The sequence below is a fragment of the Muscardinus avellanarius genome (genome assembly GCF_963383645.1).
Source record: "Muscardinus avellanarius genome assembly, chromosome: 11".
Lineage (NCBI taxonomy): Eukaryota > Metazoa > Chordata > Mammalia > Rodentia > Gliridae > Muscardinus > Muscardinus avellanarius.
This window is the reverse complement of record NC_137797.1, coordinates 52966595-52991093: the sequence shown is the minus strand read 5'-3', so window position 1 is coordinate 52991093 and position 24499 is coordinate 52966595. Positions and strand designations below refer to the sequence as shown.

Sequence of the window (24499 nt, the reverse complement as noted above, 5' to 3'; positions counted from 1 at the left end):
GTAATCTGCAAAACAACATTAACAACGGGGCCCTAGGTTTAATGTGATGGATGCATGATGCATTTTGAGCTGGAACCTCGTGATGGCCTCCCTGTTTCCGCTCTGCCGTGTGTTCATCTGCTGCCCATCAAGTACCCAGAGTGAGTCCACTGACCCTGCAAATCAGATCTATCTTGCTCTGTTAGTTCAGATTTCCAAGGGCTCCAGAGTGCCATTAGAATAGCATCCAAACTCCCTGCCCCGCCTCCCTGTCCAATCTCATTTCCTACCCTCTGCTCTTTCCTCTCTAGGATCCAGTAACAGGAGACATTTCACTCTTAAAATCTCAGCCTCAGACAAGAACACTTGGCACTTGCTGATCACCAATAAATTCTATAACAGTGCCCAGAACATAGTAAGAGCCTGTTAAAAACAGGATTCAGTGGATAAAAATGAAATTTCCAATATTCCCCCCTCCAAAGAGGTCCTTGTCCAGAGTGTCTTACCCAGTGCATGGTACCCCCCACACACACTGGAAAGCCCCAGGCCAACAAGTCACCCAGGTCCTTCACCTCCACTAATGATCAACCCCCGCAAGGCTTGCCAATGCCTCCCTCAGACAATTCTCCAGTCCGTCCACTCTGTCCACGCTCACTCCCCTTCATCTAAGATACCAGCATCCCCAGCCTGGGTCACCACACTGGCCTCAAGGAAATCCATGGTCTACCCCTGCTTCCTATAGTAGCCGCACAGAGCTTATAAAATATAGTCAATCTCAATGCTCCCAGGTTTAAAATATTGCAATATCCTCTCATTGCTTGAAATAATGACAGAAATTCTCAATGCTGCTTTCTTTTCCAGCCTTGTGCTGCACCATGCTCCCCGCCACGCACTGGACTAGTCTTTGCTTCTTAAGACTCTGTGTTATTTTCTCCACAGGATTCTCGTACAGGCTGTGCTCCTCACCACCCTGTTTAACTGGTTAGGGCTTCTATTTTGTCGTTATCACAGGTGAGTTACAACTTCTTTTTTTTAACTTAGAGGCTTTCTACTTCCGGGCTATACTCCCAGACCTTTTATATTTTATTTGGAAACAGGGTTTCACTAAGTTGCTGGGAGCCTCACTAAGTAGCTGAGGCTGGCTTTGAGCCTGTGTGATCCTCCTGTCTCAGCCTCCCAAGTGCAGGGATTACAAGTGTGCGCCACCACACCTGGTGAGTTACAACTTCTTCTAAGAGGCATCCTTGATTTGCAAGAAGCTCTGACCTCAATAACTAGGACCAATGCCTTCAAAAAAAGCACGTACTTAATATGTTGAAGACTTAATTTGTTTTAATTTCTTCTTTTTGTATGACTGACTGATGTGTGTCTCATCATAAGACTGCAGGTGCCACCGAGTCTTGCACCATGTCACCGTCACAGTCAACAGCACTTCGCATGTGTGAGTGGAGCACACCTGCTGAATGAGGTGAGCTAATGCACGCTTGGGTTCTTTAATATCATTTGTAACACTGAAAGTGCTTCTTGATAAACCAAGGCTTTGAGAACTCTAAAGGTGTGTGAGACAAAGTTGTTTAAGGGCCGTGAGGACAGACAACTGGAGTCAACTTCTACTCCGCCACATGGTGGGCAGCTAGGTGACTGCAGTTTCATCATCTAAATGAGCAGAACAACGCCTATCTCCCCTCTTTGGTCTGAAGACTACACAGGTTTATACACGTTAGGTGCAAGTTAGCCAACTTGTTGCTGCTTCATAGTACTACCACAATTCAGAGCATATGACTAAAACTTAACAGTGAAAACATTTCTGCATATTATGATAATACATTCTCTCTAATTCCTACAGTAAAAAGAGATGTAAGGTGCTATTAATCAAAAGTAACTGAATAATAGGAATAATTTATTGAAAACTAAAAGACTTACGGGTTTAATTTTATATGTAATAATAAATTTTATGAGAAAATGAAGGGCAAGAAAATTATTTTTCATATCAAGTTTAATGACTCCTCTGCCTACCAGCAACTAAGGGGTAGACAATAAAAAATAACCAAATCTGGTTCCTCATCAGCCCCTAGTGGTAGAAATTTCTAATCAAGTTGTTAATAAGGACCCTGCTTACTTCAGAAAAGGTTGTGATAAAATGTTAGAATTGCATGGTGTGCTTCATGACATTAAAATGTTAAAAACAGCCAGGTGTGGGGATGCACACTTGTAATCCCAGCGCTTGGGCGGCTGAGACAGGAGGATCGCACGGGTTCGAAGCCAGCCTCAGCTACTTAGTGAGGCTCTCAGCAACTTAGTGAGACCCTGTTTCCAAATAAAATATAAAAAAGGTCTGGGAGTATAGCCCGGAGGTAGAAAAGCCCCTGGGTTCCACCTCCACTAACACACACACACACACAAAGTTAAAGACAATTATCAGTCTATTTAGATAATTCAAGAAATTAATAATTCCACAATAAATGAATAATACATATATATATGTGTGTGTGTATATATGTGTGTGTGTGTGTGTGTGTGTGTGTGTGTGTGTGTGTATCAGCTACAGATATGGATTATCCCCCCCCACTGTGGCTGAGCCAGGTGTGTGTGCACAGCTGACCAAAGCTTCCACATCCCAGGTGGCAGCCTGGACTCCTGAGGAGGGGGCAGAACAGTCCATGGGGCAACTGATGCGTAACATTTTATTCTGATCAATATTCTGACCATATTCCTATTGCCACATTTCCTTTAATAACTCAATACATACATAAAAAACAGGAAAGTTGAAATACTGTGTAACTCAACATTTATTCAACACATATTTAACAAGTAGCTGCTTTGGGCTGGGCTCTGTACTGAGCACTGAGGTTGGAGGGAGCTCTGACCCAGTCTCCCACCTCTCCCCAATCCCTGAAAACCCCTACTGTGTACTCTGGGACTCATGAACAGCTATTAACAAAATCCCACATGAGATTTTCAATCTCTTCTCTGAATATTCTCTATTCTGCTTCAACCACTCACACCCATGATTATACATGAAATCTTGACAGTACTCATAACTTTAGCCTCCCAGAATCTTAATTCCTGACCAACACATCCTGTCTCAGCCTCCCAAGCACAAGGATTATAGGTGTGTGCCACCATAACAAGCCTGATCAACACATCGTAAGCTAATCCTTAGCCAGGTATGGTGGCACACACTTGTAATCCCAGCATTTAGGTGGCTGAGACAGGAGGATTACGCAGGTTCGAAGCCAGCCTCAGCTTCTTAATGAGGCCCTTTGCAACTCAGTGAGACCCTGATTCAAAATAAAGAATAAAAAATAGAGCTGGGGGTGTCACTCAGAGGTAGAATGCCTGAGTTCTATCCCCAATACCGCAAAAAAAAAAAAAAAAGGCTAATCCTTATACTCTGACTCAAACAAGTCTGAGGCTACAAAGGCCTTCTACCCACTGATCTTGTTACATATGTGCTGTACATTTTCGAGTCATGTTGTCCTCCCTAAGTAACTGGACTTCCACAGCCAATTATTAGACTCATTTCCCTGCATAAACCTTCTCTCCTTTACCCCCTTTCTCGCTTTATCTCACTCTTTTAACTAGTTAAATCCAACTCTCTGCAACCAAACATGCCTGGAGAAAAACACAACCCATCTCACTCGCTTCACCTCAAATATGTAACCACTAGCCAAAAACAGCCCTTACCATTGTCTGTGCTAGTCCTCGCTCCCCTGGCTCATCCACTCTCCGACAAGACTGTCGCATGCTCCTCCTCTTCCCTGAAATAGCCAACGTTTTCTACCCCAGCCTCATTCTCAGCAAGGATATTCTTCGTATATCACCAAGAAGCAATCAGAAGAGGCTTTCAAGAGCTCCTGTCACACCTTCCTGTGTTCCACAGCAGCACCCCAGAACCTGCACTCCCTCTGGGATGTCAGCGTGCCAGTCTCCACCGACCCTACACCCTCCCTCCTACTCAACAGCTTTCCTCCTGCCTCAGCTCTTCTCCGCCTTCAAAATTGTTCTGGTCAACATGCACACATGCTGTTATATTTTCCATCTTGCTCTTACTTTTTACAACTACCATTCTACTACTCAGCTTCTCAGGAAAACACTCCTGAAAAAACTGTGCTGGCTGTCTCTAACCCTTCTCTTTTCTCTTGAATCCACTCGCATTTAGACTTCTGTCCTTCACTTATACCAAAACTTTCCTTTATCAAGGTTATTAATGACCTCCAAGTTGCAAAATCCGAGTCAATTCTCATGCCTTACTGACTTGTCAGTGGCACTAACACTCCCTCCTGACACTTTAGGATGACAGTTTCCCATGTGTCACCCTGTCACAGGCTGCTCCTCTTCTGTCTTCTTTGCTGGTTATGTCTCAACTTCCCAAAAACAAAAAATCTGGGGATCAGACCTGCCTATACCTACTCTTCTCTGTCTACTCCCACTACATTAATGATTTCCAATCTTCAGACTTTAATACCTGTACCACTGTCTTCCCCACTCCAGTTAACGGGTAACTCCAACCTGGTGGAGGCCAGAAATCATGATTCTTCCTCAGTGCTTCTCTTCCTCCAGCCCCATATCTGATCTATCAGAAATCTTGCTGGCTATACCCTCCATGCATATCCAGGATAGACTTCATCACATGACATTCACTGCTATCACCGTGATCCAAATAACCATCACCTCTTGCCTGGATAGAGTAACTGACTCCGAACTAGTTTCACACACCGCCTGCTCTTACTCCCCTCCTGTCTTATTTTCCATATAGTGGTAGAGGGATTTTGGAGACTAAGTTACATAGTCACTTTTCAGACCTTATAATGACTTCCCATCTCACTGAGAATAAACTTCAGGGTCTTTACTATGACGTACAAAACCTAGGCAATTTCACACACCACGTGTCTCTGTTCCAGTCACCTGACCTTCTGGCTGGCTGTGAAAGAATCAGGCATGCTCTAACCTCAGGGACTCCTCACCTGCTCCTCATTGCCTAGGATGCCTCCCCAGTATGCTCGGGTCAACCCCTCGACTTCGTTATGTTCCAATGCTACCCTCTCACTGGCCACCTCCCATCGACTTCTCTTCTTTATTTTTCCTCTTGGTATTCATCACTACTGTGTATTTTACCTAGCTAGATTTTTTACTGCCTCTCTCCTCCTCCACTAGAATGTAAACTCAGTGAGCGCCATGACTTCTGCCTGTTTTGCTCCCTGCTGGATCTCCAGTACCGAAACAGTGCCTGGAAGGTAGTTGGAATACAACTGCCACACAGTAGGTGCTCAATAAATAGAATTGTTTTTCTCCTCTCTCTTCCTGTTGAGTCACTACTAAGATCTGAAAGCATTTAGCAGCAATGCAATGCCACTACCAAAAAGAAAAACAGTCAACCCCTTTGCCTTATGAAAATTAGATTAACAGAAACATCTTCACATATGACAGAACTTTCTAAACTCTAACCTTATCACTTTTTTTTGGTTTTTTGGTGGTACTGGGGTTCCTGGAAGCCCTTCTACCTCTGGGCTACACTCCCAGACCTATTTTTACATTTTTATTTGGAAACAGGGTCTCCTAAGCCATCAAGCACAGCTGGCTTCGAACCAGCGTGATCCTCCTGTCTCTGCCTCCCAAGAGCAGGGATTACAAGCGTGCGCCACCACGCCCGGCTAACCTTATCACTTTTAATCTATCATTTACTTATTACATGTGACTAAAATAATCAGTTCTAGAAAATATGCTTTTCCCTTAACTATAAACATTTACCTTAGTAAAATCGTTCTTTGGGGTTTCCAAGCCATGCTGAGAGGACATCCCTCTCCTCTGCTCTGGGGCTGGATGCTTCACTTTAGACGGCGACACTAAAACAGCTCCACCTGGAGAAACATAGATGTGGAAAGTTAGTTTCAATTAAACTAGCTTATCACGCAGAGAAAGTAGTGAAGAAAGAACTGCACAGTGTTTGCCTATTACCAACAGCGGGAGTAGTAAGATCGTGATGGGTCCTTTGGATTCCGCCAAGTTCTCTCAGCTTCGGAGTAGGAAGCCTGCCTCCTTTTCCTGAGGACACAGAAGAAGAAGCCGACCTACAAATTGGAACAATCTATTAGAAAGCATTTCATTCAGAAAATATGCAAAACACTTTGTCATTGCTGTGCCATAAAAAAGTATAAGAGAAGGCCATAATAAATAATGTTACATTATAATTATAAAATACTTATATTTATAATATTTTATAAAAATAATAAAATCCATATGCAGTTAAGAGGAACTGGATATTGGAAATGGGCAGAAGGGGGCATTGCAAGTCAGCAACAACACAGCTGAGAATTCTTCCATCAAATCAGGGCTTGAGATCCACGTCAGCTACAACAGAAATGAAGGAATAAAGGATTTGTACTACATACAAAAAGATGGTAGAGAACAAATCCCCGAAGCAATTTGCACATAAAGCAATAGAAATTAGGAATTAGCTATTTTCAGAAATCACTTAAAAATACTACAAAACATGATCCTTTGTTGTTTTTTTGGTAGAATTATCTAATATTAAAACACCAGCATTTTTTCCTTAAACATTAAAAAAAATCCTTCCAAACACATTTGCAAATCTGACAAATCCTAATTACAATACATAAATGGAAATAATCCTACTTTCTCCCCACATGGTCCAGTGTTTATCATTCCATTTCCAATTAGTGAGGACTCAAATATCTGAGTGAATCAAATAATAAATTATATAGCAGTGACTTCTTTGTGATGTTAAGGCATAATCTGCTCTTTATTATTCATAAAACTAAAAGTGGCATAACAATGTACAATTAGTCGCGTAGTCTGAGAAATTTTAAACTCTCACCCTTCTGTCTTCTTGTCTGCATTACACGTCTCATGCACATCCAGCTTCTCGGGCTTTCTCATATAAATCTGCTTGATCCCTCCCCTTTCGTCCTCCGCTTCTTCCTCCCCTCTGGGCTGTTTCTGCACATCTTCACCGGCGTCGTCTGCATCCCAAGCCAGCTGTCTTCTAACAGGTATGGTGGGAGCATCTGATACGCCCAATTCCTCCGTGGCATTTTTCTGGGGCTGCTCTTCCAAGGTACTTTTTTCTTCTAGTTTTGTAGGACATTTCTGTAAAGTCTTTAGGCTTGTAGGATCTCTGCATAACATAGGCTTTATTTTAAATTTGAGTAGTTTGAGCAGTCTAATTTATACTAATTGCAGTAAGTTCATCACTCCCTTCCACTGTTCACAAGAACATTTCCCACAGATGTTGCCTTGTCCAGGTACCGAAGATAGAAATCTAATTGAGAGTTCATTTTACAGTGTAATAAATGAAAGTTACCATCTGGAGTTTCTATTACAAATTCCAAAATATGTCTGCCTTCCCTTACTCCTACCTTCATAAGTAACACACCTACATTTTTGGTGGCAAAAGTCATACTTGGCCCCCAAACTGGGGCTTACACACAGAGTAGGATCCTATATAAAATAACTTGTTCACTTACTAAACTGATATTGTGCACAAACTCAAGTATACATGTGACCAAATATACTGATTCAAATTTTATACTTAAATTTATCTTTTAAACACATTATTAAAGACTACCTAGTCTTTGTAGCTAGGCATGGTGATACAGGCCTATAATCCCAGGAATTGGGAGGCTGAGACAGGATGATCACAGTTCAAAGCCATGCTCTCAACAACTTTGCAAAGTCTTGTTTCAAAATAAAAAATAAAGCTGGGCAAGGTTGGCTCATGCTTGTAATCCCAGCATTCGGGAGGCTGAGACTGGAGGATCATGGTTTGTGGACAGCCTCAGCTACTTAGTGAGGCCCTCTGCAACTTAGTGAGACCCTGTTTCAAAATAAAGAATAAAAAATAGGGCAGAGGGTAGCTCAGGGGTCGAATGCCCCTGGGTTCCATCCCCAGACCCACAAAAAAATAAAAATAAAATAAAATAGAACGAGGAGTGTAGCCTGGAGGTAGAATACCCCTGGATTTAATCCTCAGAACCGCCAAAAAAGGGCTAGATTTTGTGATATATTTATAAATCAGATGTCACATAATCAGAATTTATAGACTAATTTGGTATACATGACTATAAATATAACAGATAAGAAAACTATTTGCTATAAGTCATGTGCAATTTCTCTTATAAATAATTAAATTATGTTCACTTTAAAACCCAAAACAGCAGAAATTCGCCCTTAAGATCAGAGAGCAAACTCCATACCAGTCATAAAATCCATTAATGAATGATAATGGATATGCACTAACAGCTTATGATCTCTGATTTTTTATTGTTGTTGCCCCTTTTTTCTTATCTTTTTGTGCATATATGTGGTTCTGGGGATAGTACCCAGAGGCATTCTACCTCTGAGCTACACCTCCATCCCTATTTTTTTATTTTGCAACGGGGTCTCATTCAGTTGCAGAGAGCTTCACTAAGTTTTTGAGACTAGTCTCAAACCTATGATCCTTTTGTTTCAGCCTCCCAAGTACTGAGATTACAAGTGTACACCACCACTCCCGGCATTTTTTGTTTTTCATTTTTTAAAGCCTTTTTACATTGGACACATAATCATTCTTACTACTCTACTACTGTTATAATATAAAATCCATCATCTCAGAATTACATTACATATTATTTATATGCAAATGCTTAAAAGAAGCATATATAACTTTGTTTTTTCACAGAGGGTAAGTTTTAAAATGTTGAAATACATGACTTGCATTTTTCATTTGACTAGAAGATTCTGAGTAGTCATGTCATTTTCACTCTATGATCTGCATAAACTACAGGATCCTTTTTCACCATCCAAAAAGAACATCTCACCGGGCAAGATCCAATGCTCTGATGTTGCTACTAATGGTTCCTTCGGAGCTTGTGGTTGAGGAGACATCCCAGCAGTAGTTGTTATCAGACACAATCTGATTCAGGTGGTCCCGAGAAAAATGTGTTCCCTGAACTCGTTTCCTGTAAAACTCAGCCTTTTCTCGGAGTTCTTTAACCTATGCAGAAGATACAGACAGCATATATTACTATAAATGCTCCTCTACAAATATCACAGAGTAGCATATCAAAGACATTGCACAAATACAAGAAGAAAAGAAGGCAAAAACAGCCACATACAGACATCAGACTATGTGCACATAAGCAGAAATTAAACAATCAGGCTAAGCATGATACAATTATTTTGCTTCATAACAGCAGGCAGAGAGAAATTGTAGCAGCTAAGGAAAATATTGACAACTATTTTTTATTCCAACTGAAATTATATAAGTATTTGATGCATTACAGTTTTTAAAAACTCAAAAGCAACCAACCTCTGCATACCACATGGCATTTAGAGAACCCTAGGAGAGGAATACAGAAACAAACTTAATGACAGGTTAATGCCATAACTGAATATTAATGGCAGTCAATAAATGTTGTACCTTATTATTCCTCCTTAGAAATATATACCAAGCTTCTCTATCAGTATTTCTTAGGATTTTTAGTAATATTTGATTTAGTAAACCAAGGTGTCTTAATATTATCTTGAAAGCCAGCCTCATTCTAGTACAGCTAGGATACTGTAATGACAGGTAACCTGACTATTATTTCTATTTCCCTACCTCTGGATGAGTAGTTGCACGCCAGAAATGACCAAACAGCTTTATATACAGCTGCTACTACCATAGAAGCCCCACTGAGAGACTGGTAAGGCTTCCCTCTCCAAATCCCTCAAATCCCCTTAGAATCAGCAAAACCTCAACTTTTTTGGGGGGGATGAGTGGGGATAAAACCCAGGGGCATTTGACCTCCGAGCTACACCCCCTGCTCTATTTTTTATTCTTTAATTTGAAACACGATCTCACTAAGTTGCAGAGGGCCTCACTAAGTAGCTGAGGCTGTCCACGAACCACAATCCTCCAGTCTCAGCCTCCCAAATGCTAAGATTACAAGTGTGCGCCACCACGCCTGGCTTAAAACCTCAACTTTTAAAAAATGTACTATATAATTAAAAAGAATATTCTATAAAATAAAAATTATATTCAATAAGGTGATAAGATATAAAAAAGAAATGTCCTAATGAACTATAATGTAATTTCAGTTCCATAATATGTAAATAACATATTTTCATATGAAAAAGAGCTTTTTTACACCCATTTGAAACTTTTATTTTACACATCACACTGCCACCTGCTGGCTTCTCTAAATACAATTTCACAATATTAAAAAAAAGTTGAAGCTTTAACCTTAAAATTCTGCTTAAAATATTTATTCTTGAAAATATTTCTATCATAAAAGTAAACTATTAGCATTAAAATGACATCAGAAAATTGTGTGCCAGAATAGCTTTTTTCACTTAAAGGCAAAAAATAATACTGTAACTTAATGCAAAAGCATTAGAGTTGCATATATTCAATTCCCTAACAAGACATTATTCTGAGTGCAAAGGGATTAAAAATGTTACATCTCTAGGGAAAGAGCCAAAGCAAAAGACAGCACCCATTATGGCATAGGAAACCACATAATCAGCTGGGCGTGGTGGTGGACACTTCTAATCCCAGTACTTGGAAGGCTGAGACAGGAGGATTATAGGTTCACAGCCGGTCTCAGCAACAATACACAAACATAGTCAGAGACCCTAGTGAGACCCTTTTCCAAAATAAAGACTAAATAATTGGGGCTGGGAGTGTAAGTTAGAAGTAGAATGAGTTCAATCCCTAGTACCACCAAAAAAAAAAAAAAAAAAAAAAAAAAAAGGAAGGAAAAAAGAAACCACATAAACCCAGCAGAGCCTTACTACTCTAATGACTCAAACCTGGAGAAAAATAAAAATCCTTAAGGAAAATTTGGAACATTGTTTTCTTCACTAATCCCAAAATGAAGATTATTATATCAGGACTAGAAAAATGCCATGTGACTCAAAAAGTGAGTTAATATTCTGTGATAAAAGTCATTGATTTGAAGTACATTGGTAACTCATTGTCAGCCACATCTCTTTGTAAAAAAAAAATTTAAGATTTAAGTAAAATCTTTTATTTATTTTTTTTTTTTGAAGTACTGGGGATTGAATTCCGGGGCCTTCTATCTCTGAGCTATACCCTCAACCCTATTTTTTTTTGTTGTTCTTTATTTTGAAACAGGGTCTCACTAAGTTATGGAGGGCCTCCCTAAGTAGCTGAGGTCACTGTGAACCTGATTCTCCTATCTTAACTTCCCAAGTACTGGGATTACAAGCATGTACCATCATGCCCAGCCTAAGTAAAATCTTAAATGTTAAATCTTATAACCTGTTTAACAAAAATTATTACTAACATCACTGACCATTGACTTCTTAGAAAAAAAATGTATTCTAACTCCAATTTACTCTTTTAAATTATTTTGCTGCCAGGCATGGTGATGCATGTTTGTAATCCCCGTGCTTGGGAGGCAGAGACAGGAGGATCTCACTGGTTCAAAGCCAGCCCCGCTGCCTTAAGAGACCCTGTTTCCAAAAATAAAAAAGCCTAAGATAGGTCTGGGAGTGTAGCCTGCAGGTAGAAGGGCTTCCAGGAACCCCAGTACCACCAAAAAAAAAATTTATTTTGCTTGAGGAAATTAAGGCAAAGTGTTTTCCTAATTTAAAAATTTGCAAGCACCAGTAGCAATTAATAAAACAATTACATTACCAAAATATCATAGTAGAAAGAATAACCAGATCTTAAATTAACAATGTTTTCTTCCTTCAGGGCAAGATAAGAAATTTCAGCTTACCATGATTTCAACATGACAGTTGTCTGCATATTAAATGTTTACATTTGAGGCCAAACTACCAACTCAGTTTAAAGAAGTCTCAGAGACTAGACTGGCTCTTTCCAAAACAAGAGTGTCTCGTGACCTCCACCTACTGAAGTGCCTAAACACAACAAACAGGTCAGCATGACCCCTATTTAATGTCCACCTCAGTGCCCATGCTCTCTGACCTGCCTGTGTCCCCTCAGTTCCCAGACACTGAGCTCCTTGCCAAGACCAGGAATGCTCATAAACTGCTCAAGAGTTTAATGACTCAACTCTTTCTTCTATCAGGGCTGCTTTGGATGTTCAAGCTTTTAACTTGATTTCACCAGAATAAACAGTTGAATGCTGCCCCAGATAAAATCTAGGACAGCTGGAGTTTTGTCTCATTCTCTGCTTGTGCTACCTCTGAACCATGCACAGATAGATATCCCAGGGCAGCCACTGTGGAAGGAGTCAAGTAACCTCCTGAAATGATGCAGAGCCCGAGAGTGGCCAGGATACATATCTAGGAGCTGCCAGTTCAAAGAACCAGCAGCTCAAAGTGCCAGCACCTTCTCCCGGAGGCTGATGACATATAACTGTTGGCCATGGATTTAAGTACTGAGCTAAATAAGAGCTTCATTCCCTGTGCAAGTTATCCCTCTATTTATTTAATTTTTATTTCATTATATTTATTTTCTTTTTCTTTTCGTAGCACTGGAGATTGAACTGAAAGGCATTCTACCTCCCAGCTGCATCCCCAGCCCTAGTTGTTTATTTTTTATTTTGAAACAGGGTCTCACTAAGTTGTAGAGGGCCTCACTAAGTAGCTGAGGCTGTCTACAAACCTGCAATCCTCCTATCTCAGCCTCCCAAGTACTGGGAGTAGGAGCCACCGCACTCAGCTTATCCCTCTCTTTATAATGATGAAGGAAAGGGAGTGTTTACTAATATCTAATGAAAAAAATATTTTTAATTTAGCTTGTGTATACAGAAAAGGAAAAACTGTCAAGATATAGTTTTAAAGATGCTAATTATACAATAACACAAGATGCTTCATTGTTTATCCTTTGACTATAAGAAGCTCCACTAAAGTAGCACCTCTCACATCTATCCTTAGTTCCACAGTTTTCCCCTCCGTCAGAGCACCCCAATCTAGAACTTGAACCTCTGAAAGCTTGGGCTGCACCTTCCCTTTTCCAATAGATTGGAATGGTACACTGACAGTGAGTGCCACTATCAGACACATTATCTTGAATAATAACCTTCATTGGGAAACTGGAGGTCTCAATGTAAGAGAATCAAATTCAAAATGCTACAACTGGGTAAACCAAGTTTATTAACAGAATCAAATGTTTGATTGCAAAAAAGTACTCAACTTTAAAGACTTTCATAGTAACTACTGACTTCTAAGGAGACTGTTGGTCTTAAACTAACACACCAATAAATGTAAACACATTAATAAATTTTATTCTAATACATACAACTGAGTTACTGACACTTTTAGTACTATTATTTCATCATACATTTTTAAAGGGGGTCTTTTTTTGTCTTTTTGGAACCAGGGATCAAACCCAGAGTGCCACACCTGCAAAGTAGGCGCTTTGCCACTGTGCTACATCCTGGCCCCTGCATCATACATCTTTAAATTGCATCTCTGTTATTAAGTGAAACTTACTGTGAAATAAAAGTGTTACACAGGCGGAAAGACAATGTGGCAGTAGGGATGGGATACTCACCTGATTCGGCATGTTTTCTTTCACCCGTGTCCAAGAGCCAGCTTTGTAAAAATACTGAGAGGGGCTCAGAAATTTTGCTCTGTATTCGGAATTCACCTTCCTAACAGAGATGAAATAAAGGTAAAGATCTCACTATGTTGACCACCTAAATACCAGGATATTTTTCTATACATACCCAAGTCTCTGGTGTCTCCATGGAGTAAGCTTCTTTTTAGGTTGGTTTGAGTCTTTTGATGCCATCTCTTCTTCCAATTTTAAAGGATCATCTGTTTTATCACACTAAAATGGAAATAGTTTAAGCTTTTATGTTTATAATAATATTATATATTAAAGCAAAAGCATAGATGTCATAAAGTTAGATGTGGATATTATGTTTCTGTTTGTAGAAGTTAGCTTTAACTATTAATGATAACAGAAATCACAACAAATCAACGAGCAAGTTTTAAAACCAGTACATGTGGGGTTTTTTTTTATTATAGTTTAAAACATAGTTTTATTTTCTAACAATAAAGATTTTAGATCCCTGGCTAGGGAAGAAACTTTAAAGATTAACAAACACACATCTAAATAAGCAAATTTAATGCAAATTTACTGTTACTACATATTAACATGGTCTCAGATTCACTCTTAATACTCTAAATTTAGATTTAATTGAATTACAATAGTTAAATGTAAGGTTCTGATAAATAAGTTACTACAATGCCTTACTGGATAAATCAACAACACTTTTTCTCCCCCAAGAATGTCACATACCCAAAGAAAACCTAAATACATACACACACACACACACACACACACACACACACACACACATACAATTTTACTTTCAGTCATACTTTTAGGAACTAGAAAATATCAGGTATCACCATTACAAGAGACTTAAAAGTAGCATTTAACTTAAAATCATTTTAGCCTTATGCTGTGACTTTAAAATGGCTCTAATTTCACACAGAAGCAGTTGTTCATTTGTATATACTGAAGTTAATGATATGAGTTACACTGGATATAATTTATCATGCTAAAGTTTTGGTTTAAAATGTGTATGTTTGTGTCTAATTCTAATATCTATTTTAAAATGTGTGCCTCTATCACTCCTGTTATCCGTGGAGCTTTTATTACTGTAAGGCCAGTCATTTGACAGAAGACTCACCTACTGTATTGGTAAGTATTCATCACAGTACATATGTTATTTTAATGACTGACATATCTGTCTCCCCTCTAGCCTAAGAGCTGCTTGGGGCTTGGTGTGTTTGTTGGCCTTGTGCTCCCAGCACCTACCCAGTGTCTGGCTCTGAGTAAGTAATCAGTGAACATCTGACTCTTGATAAACAAACAATGAATTAATGAATAGCAAGGAAAAGAAAGAAACCTCAAGTAGTGAAAAATGTAGAGTCTAAAATTATGTGCATTTTTGTTAGCTTAAAGGCTAAAAGTTGATGAATACCTTCTTTTCGGGAGATTCTGCTCCAAAATTTCCGTTTTCTCTCAAATCATTTCTTGATTTTGGTTCTTTCACTGGAGATAAACCCTTGAAATTTCTTTTGTATTCAGTTTCATGGACGATTGAGTTACCTTTGAATTGTGGAACAAATTTGCTCTTATTGTGGAATACCTTAAAACAAAAATTAGTTTAGTTTAGTTATACTGTTAGTTAAATAATTCAAAACCTAGGTCTTCAATTGCTTTTAAAAATCAAAAAGTTGAATCATAAAATGCAAAAAGCGAAATTATTTATTATTGTTATGATTTCATCTCACATGTCTATTACTATCCAAAGGCCAAATGTCTATGGTCATTATTGATTTAAATAATAGCAAGTGTAATTAAATAGTGCTAAAGCCAAAATAAATAATAAATCATACTTAGGTTTGATCTTTTCTCTCCAGAGTTCCCCACTCTCCTCCCATCAGTTTGGTAATGGGTTAAGTAAAATAATCATCTTTTAATAATACAAACATAGACATTAGCTTTGTTAAGGCAACTATGGTGTTAACTCTACAGATTTTTTTCCTTCCTGGACATGTATGTTCTTTCTTCCTGCAACAATATAAAATTCTTAATATTTTATTTTTATTTTTGGTAGTACTGGGTTCCCTGGATCTACCTCTGGGCTACACTCGCAGACCTATTTTATATTTTTTATTTAGAAACAGGTTCCTTAAGCCAGCAAGGCTGGTTTTGAACCTGCACGATCCTCCTGTCTCTGCCTCCCAAGCGCGGAGATTACAAGCGTGCGCCACCACGCCTGGTGTAAAATTCTTAATATTTTAAATATCTGATATGTTCAATCTATTTTTCCTTTGCTTGCTTTTTTTTTTTTCTAGTACTGGGATGGAATCCTTCTACCTCCGGGCTACACTCCCAGCTATTTTATATTTTTTTATTTGGAAACAGGGTCTCTTAAGCCAGCAAGGCTGGCTTCGAACCTGCCCGATCCTTCTGTCTCCGCGTCCCAAGCGCAGGGATTACAAGTGTGCACCACCACGCCTGGCTGCTTGCTTATTTTTTAGCTTTTTTTATTAAGGCAAGGGAAAAGTTCAGGTAATTACTATTAAATGTTTCATTTTATTCTTAATACTTCATAATATGGTTTCCATCTTATGGTATACTACCACTGACTACAAGAAAGCAAACAGAAATTACACAGAGTTCAAGTAAGGTCTACAGTATTATTGCTTTATAAAGCTGAATATCTTCATGCAGAAACAATCCAAACAGTATACCTTTTTTAGCAGAATATAACCTCAAGGACTTCCCAAGCAAAAACTGTTCTCACTCATTTGCATATTAATATAAGACACCCTTTCAGAATACAGGTGTCTGATGAAACAGAACTGAATAGCTCCATTAGAGGCTCCTCATCAACAAGCGATGAAAGCTTGTCACAGAATTCTTAAATCCAGACGCTAAAAATGAGACACTTTGAACTTACAAAGAACATTTACTTCCAAAAAGAAGCTTTGAAACCCTCACCAATGAAAGCAATAAAATTACTAATGAAGATATTGCTAGTGATTTATTCCTTACTATACTGTTGATTCTATAAAAATAGCATTTTCTACACAACGCTTTCACTGACAAGTAAAATCTGTCAATAGGACTTTGATTTGAATCAGCTCTAGTTTATAGGTCACATACTCTATGGAAACTGAACAATCACAATTTCAGGTCATAAGTAGTTTGGGAGCACACTTGATATTGAAGAACATCTGTGGGCAAGCAAAAGAAATACTGATTCTATTCACTAGGTTAGTAAAGGGCACAGATCATTTTATGTTGCTTCACTGGTATTATCTTAGTGTAAGATGACATTATTATCTTACTGAATCTAATAGTCCTCTCAGTCATTTAGTGGCATATAAAGTATACAAGTGAATGTGAAGTACAGGAGAAATAAATGAGGTATAGGGTATGTGAACATGTGTGTGTGCATGTGTTTAGAAAGAAAAATACCAAGACCAGGAAAAGAAAAGACTGAACTGTCAACGGCTCCTAAGGATATTAAAAGTGGAGGTATTTCCTACCTAGGCCTGGAAGTACGGTTAAGAAAACAAACAAGAGTTTAAAGTCTAGGAACTGTCGAGAGGATGGTAGATGTAAAACAGTAGAATACTTATTAGCAATGGTAGTTCAATACTAAAAGAGTACAAATGAATAATGAAATCTAGTGTCACATTTAGTTATCACTATAGCTTTTGAATTTGATAAATATCGATTCCTATTACTGTTCATCTGATACAAGGACAAAATTATGTATCCTGTGTTACTTCCATCATGTTTACTTATTAAATATGCCTTTCCTAAGAGATAGAAAACACGCAAAAATATTAGTGAACTAAGCATAGCATTTTAGAACAAAACCAATTGAATGATTTTTTTAATAAAAAGAAAGGTCTTTGGGCATGCAAACACCTACTAGTCCCCAAGTTTTCATTACCCTGTCTCATACTTAGTGTGTGTGATGGATCTGGCAACAATGACCTCAGCAGCCTAGGACAGTATAATATTACTACTATAAATCATAAGTAATAAGATGGTTTTAGAAAAACTCTCATTCTCAGTCTTCCAGAACCTACCTCCAGGCCTATGTAAATACCAAATTTCTTTTAGCTCTTTAGTTCTATGAAAATCTACATCAGAAGATCAGATGATTATACTCAGAAATGTATTACATCCTTTAAACTACCTGATTGGCTGCAAACACTGGAGCAGTTTCTTTCGAGGTCTTCCAAACAAACTGCCTTTGATATTCAGAATTTCTCAAGGCACTGTGTAAAGGAACAGTTGTCAATCCAGCTTTCTTGCGTAGAAGTCTATCCAACTGTTAGGAAACAAAAATCCACTCAAAGCCATTAAAACTTTCTATTAAAACTTTCAATTGTGCTAAAAAAAAAAAACACCTAAAAAGATATCTACCCTCTTAGCAAATGGGTAAATGTACTTTACAATATTGCTAACTACATACACACTGAGGAAAAAAAAAACTTTTTTCAACTTTTAAATAATCTCTTTTTAAACACCAAACTATTTAAAATTCCTTTCTTAATATTGTCAAGGGAATATTAGGCGTCCTAGAAAAAAATAATATCTCTCAGTCCCTTCCTACCAATCATTCATAATTACATCTATTACCATGAAACCACAGCACCTTTGCCTTATCCACACAGAGCTTCTGTGGATACCCTTCCCCTGCCCACCAGACTCACACATCACCTTCCTTGCTTCCCCTGAACCCCTCTCTTAAGAAGCCAGATCCTTCTCCATCACTCCTAAATGCTTCTACAGGGTTCATCAAGAGTGGACATGAAACAGGGAAGGAGCCATGTACTGGAGAAATAACTGTGGGAGACAATGAGATCCCCACTCACAGGCCCCTGCAGCCTCTGCTTATGTGCTTGCAGAAACCTGCTGCAGGCCAGCTCTGACATAAGAGAGCAGAACTGCAAGATCTTTGAGAACCAGCCAGAACTTTCCTTCCTTTTGCATTTTGCCAACTGAGATTCTGTTTGTTTTCTTGCTGGTACACAGTAAGTAAGTGAAACAGGGATGGGCAGAAGTAAGCTCAGCATCCCTGCCAGAAGTAACGACCTACTCCCCTTCTGTCTCAATCTGATCGCTCCCTTAGGACTCACATACTGGTCTATGATGGACAAAATCCAGAGGCAGGCTGTCCATCCAAGGAAGGTCTATCTTAATATAACCAGTACAAACCATCGAGTATTAAGAACAGAACCAGGCACAATAACTAAAGCCAACAACCTATCAACTACACTATAGAAATGAGACAATAAAAGAAAATTTTAAAACACAAAATTTAATATTACTGAAGTGATGATTAAATCAATAACGAGTCTTGTGCTTCTACAAAGAAATATAGTGAATATGCCTACCCCATTATCTAGATTTTCTGACAGAAGCTTGGTAGGCTGTTCTGGCTCCACATTTTGATTCACTGGTACATGGTTTATTATTACATCCTCATTCTTTTCCACAGCATCTGAAGGCCCTTCAGCTCTGGAGTCTGCAGAATGAGATCTGGTTCTCTTGGGAACCCTGGAGGCTTCTAGTGAGAGAGCTCTTTCTTGGTTAACATCTTTTTGTTTTGCTTCTTGAGATTTTGGCGTTTCTAGGGCTTCAGGTTCTGCTGATACAACCACATCTTTCTTGGGGATAGGTCCATTCCACTCGAGAGATTTTGAAATCTGTGGGTCATGGTAAGGAACTCTTCGTTTTGAAATAAAACTTGGCTCTTTTGTGATCCCTAAAAAACAGTATATAAAAATCAAAGCTACCACAAAGTTACAAAGACAACTTTAAATAACACCTACGGAGGCAGACAGGAGGATCGCAGGTTCACAGTCAGCCTCAGCTACTTAGTGAGGCCCTCTGCAACTTAGTGAAACCCTGTTTCAAAATAAAGAATAAAAAATAGGGCTGAGGGTGTAGCTCAGAGGTAGCATGGCCCTGGGTTCAATCCCCAGTACCGCAAAAATGAATGAATGAATGAATGAATGAATAAATAAATAAATAAATAAATAATGCCTACAAAGAAATGGAATTAAAAATTCAGTTGATATCAACACACACAATTTTCCTCAGATTACAAGGGTCAAAAAGCCAAGTACAGTTTTTCAACATAAAATTCTGAATTTTAAGAAGCATCAAAAGCTTGGCTGTAACAAAAAAATTAAAAACTGGGCCATAATGTCTGAGTTATCCTCGCACAAGTCACTAGAATCTGGGAGTGATGGGCCTGGCAGGCTAGGCAGGACATGTTGCCTCCGTTTCTAATTACTCTCCTGTGCTACTTAACAGAACAATGGGCCTTGGTCTGTCAAAATCTGGAACTTTGCACAAAGCTGCTCTTATGCACAGCAGACCAAGAGGAGAAGGGATGAGATGTCATCATACTGGATCTCAGTTCTACTTTTGCCTTGATTTCCTGAGAACTAAAAAGAATGGGTCCTTTTAACAAGAGCTAAGATACAATTTCTCTATATTTCTATCTGGCAAGCAAATGTCCAGAAGTTTCACCTTCCACTGAGGTAAGAGAAGCTCTGCAAATGATAGAACAGAGACACTGGCCTAGTTTGGGGCCATTCTTTAAACAGAAAGAGGGCTGCCACAGAGTAGGGAGGAAGATGAAGACCAGACGGAGGTAAAGGGAAGGCAGACAGAAAATCAGGTATGAGGTAAAGCCCAGGGCCCCTTAGCCTCTCTCTTGGATGCTTTGGCCATCCAACCCAGGGGTCCCATCTTTATGGGCATTCTCTAAATCTGTAGCCATCAAATGGGTGTGTTTGACTGGGGCATAAAAAGTCATCCAGGGGGTGAGCAGAAATGAGCATCTTCCAGATCCTTAACTCTGTGCTCTTGCTTTACCCCCATCTATCTGCCTGAGAGCTGCACCTGCCATCGGCACTTCCACTGCCCACTGCCCCTGTCATAACTGCCCTATTCCCACTTTACAAAAGACTGACATACCTCTCAACCAGCCAGTGCATCCCCCAAGGAGTAACAAAACTCCAAGGTGAAGAGATAAGCAAAGGAACAATTCAAAAACGCATAATGCCTGGGGGAGAGTACTTGACAGGAAAGCAAAGGCAGAGTCTAGAAATAACAAAGGAACGACACCTTATTAAATGGAATTCCAAGTCTTTTACATCCACCTGTCTTTGAATCAAAATTCAGGAGTAAGAAGGCTATGGTGGGAAATGCATATGTGCACATTAGCTCTCAATCTTTTGATTAAAATATTTTGATTGATAAAATTAGACTTTTCTCAGAGAAAATCTAATTTGGCTGGTCAGTTTACCAGTGAGAAATGACTTTGCCAACTACATGATTAATTTTCCATATCTAATGAGCTAAGTTGATAGTTCCAAAATTTTAACATATATGTAAAGCATATATACAATAGTCAATATATCAGAAGTTATATTCTCCTGAGCTATTTGTAAAAACAGAACAAAAAATATAAATTAAAAAATATGTCAGGTCAATATCAAGATTTTCTAAATTGGCTTAGGAAGTATGAAAGTAAAAATGTTTGTAGACCACAGCCTTCAACTCCTCTCTACTTTTAACACAGGGTCAGAATTCTGAAAGGTGCACCCAATGCAAATGGTCTGCCCCTTGCCTCCCAGCAGATCCCCACAGGGGAAAACATACTATGATAAGAAAACATAGAGCTAGTCCTGGGTAAAACTGCTATGTTTCCTGCTAACCTTCCACCTCCATTTCTGAGCATACTGGAGTTCTCTCTCTGCCCTTTTCCCTTACCTAAAAGTCCCACTGACCTACCTTTCATAGCCCGAATCCTTTCTCCCAAATGTACTCTGCTTAGAAGTGACTGTGCTTCCACGGTCTCCTTTCTTTGCTCACCCCTCAAATGCAACTACTCTAAGTGGAAATGCTGTATGGGGCAAATATCTAGTTAACCAACTGTCTCATGTCCTTGTATCCTTCCAGACCACAGATCCCGAAAGCAGGCAATACCACCTAGGAGTGAGAGGGTGTTGGGGAGCAGTAGCCCTAAATATAATTGAGGGGCACTGAATAAAATAACTGGGTGGTAGAAGTGCCCAGAGGGGTTAATAATTTTTTTTTTCTAAAAGAAGATGGTAAGCCATTAAGTCTGGAAACTTACCTAGACCTTCAGGGAATATCTACCTTTTTTTAAGATTTATTTTGCATTTTTCCTAATGGAGCCTCCCATGTTAAATTTTGGGTCACTTGGAAAGAGAAGATTATGAGCAGGGGGTATTCCCAACACGCTGCCCGAGAACAAGGGACACCAATCTATGAAGTCATGCTTTGCCCTAAGTGTCCTGATGCTTCAGAGGAACCTTAAAAGAGCCACCCACTCCAGCTCACTCTTCCCTTTGTTCTCCAAATCTAATCCTGGAAACATTCTCCCTATATCATTAACTTTCCATGCTGTGCACCCTACCCATAAGTCCTTTCTTTTTCTGACTTTAAATATGCAACGTTTAGGAGACTTTACATACAACAGGTCAATCATCTTCCCACATGTCACTTACAGGGCACCAAGCACTGATCTGTGTAAATACACCAGGACCTTAACAAGCAACATCTCATGTAATACCTCCCCGTAATCCTGTGCAGTAGGCTCTTTTAGTCCCACTTTGGAAAACAGGCTCAGTTTGCCCAAGGTCATACAGCTATTAATGGTCAAATTCAGGTTCATTCATTCATTCAAAACTCAGTTTTAATAAGCAGTGGAACGTCCCAAGATCCTGAGTTAGTTAGGTATTGAGAAAGAACAAGGAGACAAAGCCCTGCTCTCAAGAGATCTTATAGGCTCTGAATAAACTTGATTTCAAATTATGGCTCTGACACTGTGAACCTGGGCAAGCTGCTTAATATAAGCTTCCATTCCTCAAGACTTGAGTGTCCTCTTCCCTGGGCCTGTCCCCTCAGCTTTTAGGCCCCAGCACAAATGTCACCTCCTTAGAAGAAAAGCCTTTCCTGATCATCAAATCTAAAATGTATTCCCATCTTTCCCCCATGTAACCTATCACACTTACTATTTCATATACAACCTGAAATTCTTTTATTTATTGACTTATGTCTCTGCAATTAAAGGGCTTTGTCTGGTACAGAGCTATATCCCTAACAACCAGGAATGCTCTGGGTTAAATAAATGAGTCAATTAGGCCATCTGAATTTTTTTTTTTTTTTTTTTTTGGTGGTACTGGGGTTCCCGGAAACCCTTCTACTGAAGGGCTACACTCCCAGACACCCATTTTTTATATTTTTATTTGGAAACAGGGTCTCTTAAGCCACCGCGGCTGGCTTCGAACCTGCGCTATCCTCCTGTCTCTGCCTCCCAAGTGCAGGGATTACAAGCTAGGCCATCTGAATTTTTTTAAAAATCACTTTGTAAACTTAGCTCAAGGTTTACTCAAGTTATAATGGCTATTAGTTTGCTCAACTTACCTAATTGATCTGATCTAAGACCAGCCCATGGGTATTTTCGTCCCACCGAGGAATTCCGGGACTCCGACAAATAGGACTTTTTCCACAAAAAATTTCTCTGGTATTCACTCAGTCCCTGTAATGCAAAGTACAATTCGAGGATGGTTCAATTAGCAAATGTTGTTTCAAGAGGGCATCAGTAAAAATAGCTTCTGAACACCCAAAGAGAGTTGACAGCCATAAGACTGATAAACACACACAAGCTCCTTAATAATAGCTAATATTTACCCAGCCCTTTGCTAAGCAGTTCACAAGTTCTATCCTTTAATCCTCACGGCCACTTGAGGCAGATGCTAGCAGGAATCTGGAGGCTCCCCCGTGGCTGGTTCTCTGATTCCAAAGTGTGAGCTCATCTGAAAACCTGTGAGCATCCAAGTCCTCATCACTACAGATTTATCCTAAGTTCCCACAGAGTACACAGTATCACCTGACTAGTACCTTTTGATTTTTTAGTAAAGTCGAACCAAGAAAAACTTCCCTCCCATTCATTCTTGGTCGAAAGCCTTTGAAAGAATTAAGAGTCAGAATTTCTGGAACGTTATGCCCACCCGGCTGGCGTGTGGAAGGGTGCTAGCCCCTGACAGCTCCTGGAACTTTTAACAAACCCTAAAGGAAATGCATACACTTTCTGAAACATATGTACTACTCCTGCTCTCTCTTTACGACAAACCCATTTCTCACGCCTTTAAAAGACACAGCCGCTTTAAAACTTTAAAGGGAACGGAGACAGAAATGCTAAAGGATGGGGCTTAGTGTGAAGTCATCTTTCACTCCCAATATAAGGTGCCTTCCTCCTGCCTCCTTTCCTCTGAATTCCCCTCCCCCCAGAATAATCTGTCTTAATGCCATCTGCCTCTCCCCCACGCTGCAATGGGAAGCGTGTGTGTGAGGGGAGCGCCAGGTGAGAGCAGCGGGGCGCGGCCGGCGGGCTCGGGGGTCCTGCAGCCTCCGCGGGGCCGAGGTGCGCAGCGCGGAATCCCAGCGCGGCCCGGCGCCCGGCACCCGCCCCGCCGCGGCGCCCCACAGCTGCCCTCGGGCTCGGAGACCCCGGCCTCACCTTGAAGCGCACCGGCATGTCGCTCGGCGCAGGAGCCCCCTCCACTCCCGACAGTTAACGGGACAAAAAGCCCCGAGGGGGCGGGGCAACAACAGTGTTCCCTAGCAAAAGCCGCGGCCTGGCGTCCCCGACTACGCGCCGGCGCACTCGGCGGCGCCTCCCTCCTTGAGCGCTGTCGCTCTGCCTTGCCCCGCCTACGTTGAAGCCTTTGAACCAATAAAAACTCGCAGAAGCCCTTCAGTCTTTATGATTCAACCAATCAGTGCCCGAGAGGGGCCCGCCCACCTCCGGAGCCAAATCCAGAAGGCTGATGGAGATGGCGGGCAGAAGACTGGCCAATGAGGCTCCAGGGACGGAGGTGGGCGGGGCGGAGGCGGGGCCCCGGGGAGCTTAGTCCAGGGAGCTTAGCCCTGGGCGCTGGGGCGCCGCTCGGCGTAACAATGGTTGCACTTGCTGTCGGGGTTCGGGTGTAGCCCACCTCGCTGGGCCCT

The 24499-nt window shown here is 40.1% G+C and overlaps 1 protein-coding gene across 1 annotated transcript in view; it reads right to left on the bottom strand.

Moving 5' to 3' along the window:
- The window catches only part of MDM1 (Mdm1 nuclear protein), a gene marked incomplete at both ends in the record, with an annotated part of 30250 nt that extends 6224 nt beyond the window's left edge, over nucleotides 1-24026 (bottom strand). The window contains 13 exons of the mRNA XM_080704833.1: nucleotides 5731-5840; nucleotides 5938-6050; nucleotides 6818-7117; nucleotides 8799-8974; nucleotides 9290-9319; nucleotides 13451-13550; nucleotides 13626-13729; nucleotides 14895-15062; nucleotides 17637-17771; nucleotides 18841-19211; nucleotides 22913-23027; nucleotides 23615-23634; nucleotides 23750-24026. Coding sequence (XP_080560959.1) covers nucleotides 5731-5840; nucleotides 5938-6050; nucleotides 6818-7117; nucleotides 8799-8974; nucleotides 9290-9319; nucleotides 13451-13550; nucleotides 13626-13729; nucleotides 14895-15062; nucleotides 17637-17771; nucleotides 18841-19211; nucleotides 22913-23027; nucleotides 23615-23634; nucleotides 23750-24026 — 2019 coding nt within the window. The remainder of the gene's footprint in view (nucleotides 1-5730; nucleotides 5841-5937; nucleotides 6051-6817; nucleotides 7118-8798; nucleotides 8975-9289; nucleotides 9320-13450; nucleotides 13551-13625; nucleotides 13730-14894; nucleotides 15063-17636; nucleotides 17772-18840; nucleotides 19212-22912; nucleotides 23028-23614; nucleotides 23635-23749) is intronic.
- Nucleotides 24027-24499: the final 473 nt, after the last annotated feature.